General features: G+C 37.6%; 1 protein-coding gene across 1 annotated transcript in view; it reads right to left on the bottom strand.

The window, feature by feature from the left end:
• Positions 1-10,185, bottom strand: part of AP4E1 (adaptor-related protein complex 4, epsilon 1 subunit) — a gene marked incomplete at its 3' end in the record, with an annotated part of 79,068 nt that extends 68,883 nt beyond the window's left edge. Inside the window, exons 1-3 of the mRNA XM_012649157.1 lie at positions 10,036-10,185; positions 7,654-7,725; positions 4,709-4,832 (exon numbers count right to left, since the gene is read on the bottom strand). Of these exons, the coding sequence (XP_012504611.1) occupies positions 4,709-4,832; positions 7,654-7,725; positions 10,036-10,185 (346 nt within the window). The remainder of the gene's footprint in view (positions 1-4,708; positions 4,833-7,653; positions 7,726-10,035) is intronic.
• Between the last annotated feature and the right edge of the window lie 394 nt (positions 10,186-10,579).

Raw genomic sequence — 10,579 nt, 5'->3', positions numbered from 1 at the left:
ATATATACACACACACACACACACACACATATATATATATAAAGCAACACACAATACCTTATTTTCTAAATTAAATGAATTACAATTGTTGATGAAAGAAACTCTGTCTACCACATTAAATGCACTCATTGGCTTAAATTAGCATTTTTATTTTAATAATATTAAAACATTTAAAAAGTACATTTTAGGACTGAGAATATATATTCATATCACGACAAATGCCATGTACATGGAATCTAGATACTACATGCCATTTTCTCTATCACCCTTCATATTGATAACTAACATTTATTAGACAGTTACTATGGGTCAAGTACTTTATAAGCCTTACTTCATTTAATCCTCCCAACTCTGTGAGGTAGGTATTATTAACCCAATATAATAATGAGGCCCCAAAAACGGTAATTTCCCAAAATTTACAGCTATTATATGGTAGAGCCAGGACTCAAACCCAGACAGTAGGAGTCAGTCCAGACTGTAAACTTCTGTGCTGTACTGCCTCTCCACAGAGTCTACCTTGAGGCCTGACTCCCTCTATCCTCACTGTTTTTCATTGTTCTTCTCAATTCTTTCAGCCCTTTCATAAGGGTTTTTTTTTTTTAGAGACTGCCTCACTCTGTCACCCAGGGTGGAGTGCAGCAGCCTGATTATAGTTCAATGGAATCTTGAATTCCTGGGCTCAAGCAATCCTCCTGCCTCAGCCTCCCGAGTAACTGGGACTACAGGCATGCACCACCATGTCCAGCTAATTTTTTTGGTTTTTGTAGAAATAACATTGCCCAGGCTTCATTAGAGATTCTAATGCTAACCATCCCCATTATTACCCAGCCTCGATACTATCTGTGTCTGTTGTGGAACATGGAAAAACAGTTAGAAACTTCCTATTCTCACATTTGAGAAGTAGCAGCATAACCAACTGCAACACTGTCACTGAAGGTCAGAGCAGAGCTATTACTCCCACAATCCTAAGAGAGAAAAAAAATCTTACCAGGGCCAAAAAGAAATAAAGAAAACTCCAGAGAGCAATTAAAGCAGAGATTATGTCTTAGATTGCTGAGAACTCACCTGTTCAGCTCAGGTATCACCCATTCCCAAGTCACCAATATCAAGGTCAACGAACTAATCCAGAGACCATCTCAATGAAACCTTAATTCTTTGCGTTATACAAAGAATATCTTAACTGTTTTGACAATCCAAAAACGGGAAAAAGACATTCTGTGACTCAAAAAATGAAAATATTTTCGGGGAAACAAAGAATAACTATGATTACAGAGTATATCTGATACGACTAAGAGTGAGGTATAGGACAAAAATATAGGCTTTGACTCACAGAAATTTGGGTTCTGGCTCCACCATTCATTAGCTCTGTGACCTTGGACAAGTGACTTGAACTTTCTGAGCCTCAGTTTTAATATCGTTAAAGTTAAGATAAATACTATCTCATAAGATAAAGCATTTAACATAATGCCTGACTTAATGGGTATTGAAATTTATTTATTCAACAATATTCATACAAAAAATAAGGGAGAGCACACTTTCACTTGTACTGAAGGCTGTGCCTCCCCAGTATATAAATAAGTAAGAAGGCATTCTTCATCAGAGAAAGCACCAAAGCTGACCTTAAATCTCAGGAAAGTGGATGGATTAGTAGTACAAGAGTGAAGACATATGGAAGGTTTAAATTATATCTTAAAAAAATGATTTCCACCCAATGACACATATTAAGAATATCTGATGCCTACAGAGATATATGTCTTTCTTGTTGGCAAGAAAATATTTTTCTAAGGATGATTCTCAATAAAAATGACTCTGAGGTCTCCTTTAAAATAAGCTTCCATAACTATGAAATATGTACAAAGTTATTAACTGCAACATTATTTATGAGAACAAAAAATAAAAAACAATACACATGTCCACCAACAAGGATCTGATTGAAAAACCACGGTACATCTACCCAGCGAAAATTATACAACTGTATAAAGTATGAAGACATCAAAACAACCTGTAGAATAATCTATATGGTATGCTATCTTTGGGTAAAGATAGTGTATATAATATGCTGCCTTTCACGTAAGAGAGACTGAGTATGTGCACATACTTTACTTGTTGTTTTCAAAAAGAAACAGTGGAAAGATTAATCAGTAACTAATGAAAATGGTTACCTACGAAGGTAAGGAGCAAAGTGGGTGGCAGGGCTAGAGGTGAAAGTGAGCCAAAATGCTTTACATATTTTAAAAATAAAATTAAATTGCAAATGAAAAAAATTACATGTAAGTCTAAGAAACAAAATGTAGCAACAGCTGTACAAAATAATTATACCACCAACTATCCATATTTATTGACTATCTATTCTTTTCAAAATAACCTGCCTATGCTAACATGGAAGACAGTCAAGTAACAAGAAAGATAAGAAAGAGCAGGACTAAGGCCCCTCTTCATGCCAAAGGAAGCTAAAACAAAAATGGCAGGACCAAAGGTAAGTCTACCTAAACTCTAGCCATGCGATATTTAAACAGGTTGCAAGGTGGCTTCATTTCAGAACTCTCGTATGAAATCTAATCAGCATATTGTCTTCCTCAAAGTCTGAGACCAGGGAAACAAAGGTTTCCATGATTGTTCTTATGCCTGACTGTATGAGCACAACACATAGTTCATGTCTTAGCGGAAGGCAACTACAACATTACATTGTAACTTCTAATTCCCACGTTTGCCTCTGTCCTCTCCTCTGTCATTGCAGGGATCCTCGAAATGAGAGTAATGTAAGTTACCCATCTGTATGTTTGACCACAGCACCTGGCATACAGTGGGCACCCATCGTATCTCTTCCATGAATACTGAATAAATAAATGTTATAAACAGATAGTCCCCAAGAAGACTTTCTGGTCATAAATATCTTTCTACTGAAGCCAAAATTTCACTATCAAAGGTTAATTTCTTTGGATCTGTCTTCCAAAGTCTTTAACAAAATAGATAACACTGAGAGCCGTTAATGTTTTCTCAACTGCTATGACCTAACACAAAAGAAGAATAAAAGAAAATGGTTCAAAATTGAAGGAAAACATTAGAAAGGAAAGAAATAGCGAGAGAGGAGAAGTGGAAAAGTAAAGGAAATGAGAAGTAAAGATAAGATGGGAAAACAGGCAAAGAAATATCAGACTTCTCCCTGGAATCTCTCATCACTGTCTCCTCTCATGGCTAAATTTTGGACATTTCCAAATGTATTCACATCTAACATGCTTCTTCTTATAAATGAAAAGGATGAAGTATAATTTTCCCAAACTGCTCAACAATGGTTGAAAAGTTCCCTTTTGATCTCTTCTTAGGAACCAAAAGAAGAGGAAAACACTGTAAATATATAACCTTTCAGAAACTAAAAAAGCAACATCATTAGAAAGACTTTAGACATATGAAAACTCTCTGACTTATGTGAATTTTCAAGGTTTTGGGTGATAAGAAAACCAGTGAGTATGACTGCAAGGGCTTTACAAGTCTATTTGAAATAAAACATTAGTAAAATAAAATTCCACTTTTGTATAAAGCCTAAGAGAAATCAAAGTTTTAAGGAAAGCAAATGACTAATGAAAACCACTTTAATAACTCAAAAAAATTGTTCTGCCTTTAGGGACCTTAGAAGGGTGGGGAACCTGCGGCCCCAAGTCCACATGTAGTTCTACAGATCCCCAAGTGCAGCCCCTTTATTAAATCCTTTATTAAAAGGATTTGTTCTGTAAAATTTGGATTCAGTCTAAACGCTGCACTCAAGGATCCAGAAGGCCACATGTGGCCCCAAGGCCACAGGCTCCCCACCCCTTCAGGTAACAGATGGTAGGAGCTACCTGAGTGATTACAAAAGAGTTAAAACTTGATTCAGAATATGAAAAGAGAGAAACAGGATGCTAGAGGACATTCTAGAAGAATATTTTGGGTGAATAGGGGCTCAAAAAGTAGAATGATATGTGCACATAGTATCAGAATCTTTACCATGACTTCTCCCACCTCCACCCCATCATCTGATGACACAGATCAATATAATTTGTGAAGAATGCTATTCCTCTATAACGTGACAGCATCAATCCATCTGAATAAAGAACATGTTCTATCCTATGCTACTCTAAAGTGCTTCCTTCTTGGGATTCTGATATAAAGCTGAATCTTTATGAATAAAATACTTAAGTCCTTAAAAGAATTTTTCTTAATAGCCCTAATAGTCTCTGACTACAGAAACAAAATTTTTAAAATGATACCTCTGATCCTCAGAGCTAATACTTGTGAAACTAAGAACAAGATATTTAAAATTATTCTAATCAATTTCAGTTTTCATTCTATAAAGAAACATTTCTGACCATTAAACTGATGAAGTTAGATAGACTTCCCAAAATCAGCTTTATTGAGGTACCATTTACATACAAGAAAATTCTCCCATTTCAATGGTACAGTTCAATGAGTTATGACAAATATATATAGTCATCTAACCACCATCACAAGACCAAGTAATTTTTAATCTTCTCTATAACTCCAAAATGCTATGAATCAGAAAAACTGATTTCATTTATAGGCTTTGAGTTTCTGAAGTGTTACCTTTTAAAGTTTTGGAAATTATAATGCAGTGTTCTAAAAACATACTACGTAACTACCATCATTCGTTTTATATAATAATTAGAAATTTAAGGACAACATTAAAGTATGAAAGTCTTAAACATATACTTACCTACTCTTTTTTCTAAGAGGTTTCCTTGTTGGGCCAACTTGATTGCATGTATATAGCCAAAAGAAGCATCATACCCAAGCATTTCACAATATATAAGTCTCACCATACATTCCTTCATCATTTTCTGAAAAGTAAAATATCTAGTAACTATATAAATAAATATAATGTTTTGATATTTTTATTATGTTCTAATCACTTAAAAGGAATTCTTTAAGCCCAGCACTGAAGAGATAATGTATATATTATAATACTATCAATAACTAATTACTCAATATCAGACTTTATAAATAAAAGTTGCTCCCAATCTTCATTGCCAACTGTATCAAGGTTAATAAAATTATTTCGCTATTTTGTTAGTGGCAATACTATAAATCAACTGTAGCTACTTCTAATTTTATGTGTCCCTAATGTAAAATTTGGTTATAATGTGATTCATATGGTCCTCAGACAAAATTTCATCCACAGCAATCTTACTTGGCTTCTAAAATGCAGCACATCATTTCAATATACTTTGCAAATGAAAACATCCATAACATTCTCACAAGTTGGTAATAATTTCTATTAAAAAAATATTTTTCACATTTAAAAATCAAATTGCACCTGGACTTTCTTCAGAATTATTATGCTATATGCAATACAGAATAGTTTATTTTTATAGGCACTTTTTTTAATAACTCTTATGATTATTATGAACTAAGAAGCATGTTTTCATTAATGGTGTAGCCATTCCAATAATATTTAACATTTTAATGGGGTCTTTCAATATTTGCAATGCAAGCTAAAAATTTTGAAGAGATTCTATAAATTTGTTTTATCAGTATGATAATATTTGCTTTCTCAATACTTATAGCAACAGAGTGAGACCCTGTCTCTTCAAAAAAAAGGATATTTATAGCAAATTTTAATCAGAAATAAAAATATAAATAAAATGCATTTCAAAATAAAGAAAAGGCTATTTTAACATTTAAATATTAATTAGGGTTAGCATATTACGGGATTATTAAATCACAACATGCTTAAGAAACAGTAAAATAAAATACTTCAAGGATAATAATGTTTAATATTTTATGTATGTGTGTAAATACGAAGAGTTTAAAGAGAAACCACAGGAAAATCTTAGAGGAATGAGATTTAATTCAGGTCACTTATGCTTAGAACAATAAAAGTTAATTCATTAACACATCAATTAAGACTACCAAATGCGGAGAAAACAAACTTAAAAGATACTAGAAGACTTCTACATTAATCAGAAGTGAAAGTGTTAACTTAAGTCATTATGTTTCAATGCTAGATTTGTAACATCTTATCTCAGAGTTACTCAAAGTCATTATGGACTTTATTTAAGTAAAATTATACTGTATACATTATCATTCTCTTATTTTTAGAGAAGAAAATGCATTCCCCAATGGAGAAATTGTCTTTACAATTTCTCTAACAAACTGTCATCCATGTCCATGTAGAGACATGATCATCTCAGGGACAGACTACTCTGTAGTTGTAGAGTTGAATGGCCATAATTATTATAAACTCTTCCTTTCAAACTCTGGCTTCCTAACTTATATCTATTTATCTTAGTTCTGCCAAAACCAGATTTATGCCATGTAGCAACAAAAACTGTACATAGTGATGCCAATAACAGAAAATAGAAATCTAACAAAGTAAAAAAAGAGAAACTATTTCTGCTTAATGTTTCTATCAAGTATTATGAAGCACAATGATTTTACACGTAGACACACACATCTAGACATACAAACATTCACATACATATACACACAGATAGATTAACTATGTATGTTTTGAGTTTTATTTGCTCACATATTATTATTATAACCATAAAAAGAAATATTTACATTCTCTAAGGCTTTACAAGTATTATTTATGTTCACACTCATGTAGTCTGGCAAAATTGATCACCCTGATATTTTTACTGAGCAGGAGGGAAACCATTCCCACAGTGGCTTACACACAAAAGGCACTCACCAAATATTTGCTGAACAAATGTTGCTTGAAAAAATCTCATTAAAAAAAAAAAAAAATGGGTCTTAATCTACCTATGTTGGGATAGCCCCACAGTTGCCTGCCTATAGTGGTCACTCATTAAACAGTTGCTGGGCTGGGCGTGGTGGCTCACGCCTGTAATCCTAGCACTCTGGGAGGCCGAGGCGGGCAGATTGTTTGAGCTCAGGAGTTCGAGACCAGCCTGAGCAAGAGCGAGACCCCGTCTCTACTAAAAATACAAAGAAATTAATTGGACAACTAAAAATATATAGAAAAAATTAGCCGGGCATGTTGGTGCATGCCTGTAGTCCCAGCTACTTGGGAGGCTGAGGCGGAAGGATCGCTTGAGCCCAGCAGTTTGAGGTTGCTGTGAGCTAGGCTGACGCCACAGCACTCTAGCCCGGGCAACACAGTGAGACTCTGTCTCAAAAAAAAAAGAAAAAAAAAGTCGCTGAATAAATACTGTTTGAAAAATCAAATTATATGGAACCAAGTTGTAAAACAACTGGGTCTTAATGAAGCTGCTGTGCGATATATTCACTTTCTCAGCAAGAACACAATTATTCTACCTTTTCAATCAACCTATATTCCCAAAGATATAATAGTAAAACTAGAGATCTACAATGTATCAATTCAGATCTGAAAATATTATGTTAAATGATATATCCCAACTTTTTTCAAGTGCACAACATTAAAACAGTAAGATCAACACTGGAGTCCCAGGAATATCATCACATTTATGTAATTATCATCACATTGGCCCTGACTTGACACAGTCAGGCAAGTCTTGTTCTGGTACAACCAGTCAATAATAAAAAGCCGAAGTTAATGTTTGGCTTGCTATGATCCATAACTCATATTGACTATGATAAATTAAATGTTAGCAACTGATTAGATAAACCAAATTTCAAATTCAAAATATGTTGGCACTGACTATGCAAACTTACCAGTGTTGTAGTAGGAGCAGAAACAGTCGCTTTCAGACTACTTAATTCCTGCTGGATTAATTTCTCTTCTTCCTGAAAAAGTGAAAATATTTAAATGCTTTAATAACTGTCTTTTAAAACTGTAACAGTATTTTTTAAAGGAAAAAAATATAATTTAAAATATTTTCAGCCAGGCACGATGGCTCACACCTGCAATCCCAGCACTTTGAGAGGCCAAGGAAGGATAATCTCTTAAGGCCAGGAGTTCAAGACCAGCCTGAGCAACACAGCGAGAACCTGCCTCTACAAAAAAAATTTTTTGAAAAAATTAGCCAGGCACATTGGTGTGTGCGCCTGTAGTCCCAGCTACTCGGGAGGCTGCGGGAGGAGGATCGCTTGAACCCGTAAGTTCAAGGCTGCAGTGAGCGATCGATGATTGATTGTGCCACTGCACTCCAGCCTGGGTGACAGAGTGAGATCCTGTCATTCATTCATTCATTTTCATACATAAATAAATAAAATACTTTCAACACAAAAGGAAGATTATTTTAAAGGAGAGAAAAAGATTAAGTGCTTGAGATCTACATAAAGGCATTTTTCTAACTAACCCTCTGAATTATCCCTGGGGAGAACATTTCCAGGCTAATCCACCAACCCTCCTTTCTTTAGTCAGTCACTGTCCCCTTAATGGTAGAATGGCAGAAAATGATTTTTTAAAATTAAAGGGAGAGGAAAAAAAACAAAAAACTAAAGGGAGAGAGAGGGTAGAAAGAAATTCTCCATATATTGGCCCAGGATAAGAGTCTCACTTCTTCCTTATAAAGTAAAAAGTCTTCATGGAATAGAGAAATAGGGTAAGAATGCAGAAACAGAAATAAGTCTTCTTCCTTGAACTATTCTTCTTCCCTATCCTTTCCTCATTCCCCACATTCTTTCCCTCACTTCCTATCTCACACACACACCCCAATGTGGTCACTTCTACTGTCTGCATTGTATTGTACCTCCTTAAGCACTTAAATATTGGCCCCATTTTTGGCTAATGTAAAGCTATCTTTAAGTTACACACTGAATTAGGAGGTTTGATTAGGTGAAGTACTGCCATATCTGGATGCCTATCTACAGTTACAAACTGCGATTTAAAACCAAAACTAAATTTTTTAAAAATTATATTCAGCATCTCATAAAAATTTAGCAAAGAAAAAACCTTAAGACAAACAATATTAAGTCCACAAACGATGATTTTGGAATGTGAAGCTGACCCTCTCCAGTATAGCATCACCTTATTTCAGATTTAAAAAAAAAAAATTAAACTTTCTAAGTACTTTTTCTTCTCTGTCTTTTCTTCCCTCTTGGCACTCACATCGCATTACAGTCATGCTTTTTAAATATATTGTTGGTTTTAGCGACGGGGTCTCACTCTGTCACCCAGGCTGGAGTCTAGTGGCGAGATCATAGCTCGCTGCAACCTCTAACTGCAGGGCTCAAGCAATTTTCCTGCCTCCGCCTCCCCAATAGCTGGGACTACAGGCGTGAGCCACGGCACCTGGCTCATCGTCATGCTTTTACTTGCCTTAAACCCAAAATGGATAGTCAGTTCCTTGGGAAAAAGGAATGTGTTCTACTTTATTTTCCTCTGTGTCTAACACGTAACCTTGCTCTATAAATATCTGTTGAATAAATTATGACAATAACACATGCTCTTTTTAAGATTTAAACTCCTTGAAGCTTTAAATCAGTTTCCTACACAATCAGTGCAACGACAAAAAGTCCGCGGGAACTTAATAACTTCTACAACTGCTAATTTTCAAAGCCGATCTGAGGCAAAGACTTACTCAGCAAATTTTACACGTGGGGAGAATTACACTTTTTCTTTGCTCAACCCGTCGGCCTAACCCAGGAACCTCAAGGTCCCCAAAGATAAGTCAACAGAAGGCTCAGATGGCAGGATCTGTTCGGGTCTGTGACAGCTAACAGTTGAAGGGACTCGGGGAGAGAAGGAAGCTGGCAGAGAAAGAAACTTTGTAGAAGGTAAATAATGCCTGACGCCTCCATCACACTGGGTATTTCCACACGCTTGACATCTCATCTAATTCTAAAAACAACCTATGAAACACGTATCGGTACTTTTCCACTTCAACGTTGAGACAATCTGTGGAGGGTCAGAGGCTAAAGAGATCTGCAAGAACAAAATCAGTGTCAGGGCCAACTGTGGAAATCCGGCCTCCCAGCTGTCAGTCCCGGCAGGAAAGTGAAGCTTCCAGACAGACGGAAGGACGGGCCGACACGCAGGCAGCCCTGAGCCCCGCCCGAGGGCCAGCCTGGAGTCTCGCCGCCGGGCCAGGGCCTGCCGGAGCGGGGGCCTCACCCTGACGTCCCTGACCTCCCGGCCCGGCGGGCACCTACGTGCTTGGAGGTGAGCGCGGTGATGCCGCGGACTAGGCTGCCCAGCCGCGAGGAGAAGGACGACTTGGCGGCCGCGGGCCCGCCACCGGGCTGGTTCTGCAGAAAAAGCCCCGGCAGAGCCGTCAGAGTCTTCTCCACTATGTCGCTCATCGCCGCCGCCACCGCCCGCGCTCCGGTCGCCGCCCGGCTTCATGCCCGGCTGTCGCCCGCCCGGCCTCCGTAGGCACTTCCTGTTTTTTGAAGAAGAAATCTTTATTCGCGCCCCACGTGAACAAGCCCTGTGTTGTTCCCGACAGAGGCCGCTGGAGGGCGCAAGAGCCCGCGGGGAAAAAGCCGCTCGCCCCAGCTTGCGCGCAGAAGCTGACCTCTAGTGGACGCGTAGGGATAGCTGACGCTCGCGCTTTTGACAGGAGCCCGGGGATGCCGCGCAACTGTGAGTCCTCCTGAGGAAGCCGCTAGCGGCCCGCCCCTCTTACGCTTCGTCCCCCAGAGTCTCCCTTTCTTGTTCGCCGCCTCCGCGCGGCCCGAGGCCACCTCAGGAGGT

The sequence above is a fragment of the Propithecus coquereli genome, unplaced genomic scaffold (genome assembly GCF_000956105.1).
Source record: "Propithecus coquereli isolate 6110/MARCELLA unplaced genomic scaffold, Pcoq_1.0 Scaffold3, whole genome shotgun sequence".
NCBI classification, from domain to species: Eukaryota; Metazoa; Chordata; class Mammalia; order Primates; family Indriidae; genus Propithecus; species Propithecus coquereli.
This window is presented reverse-complemented; position numbering and strand designations above follow the sequence as displayed.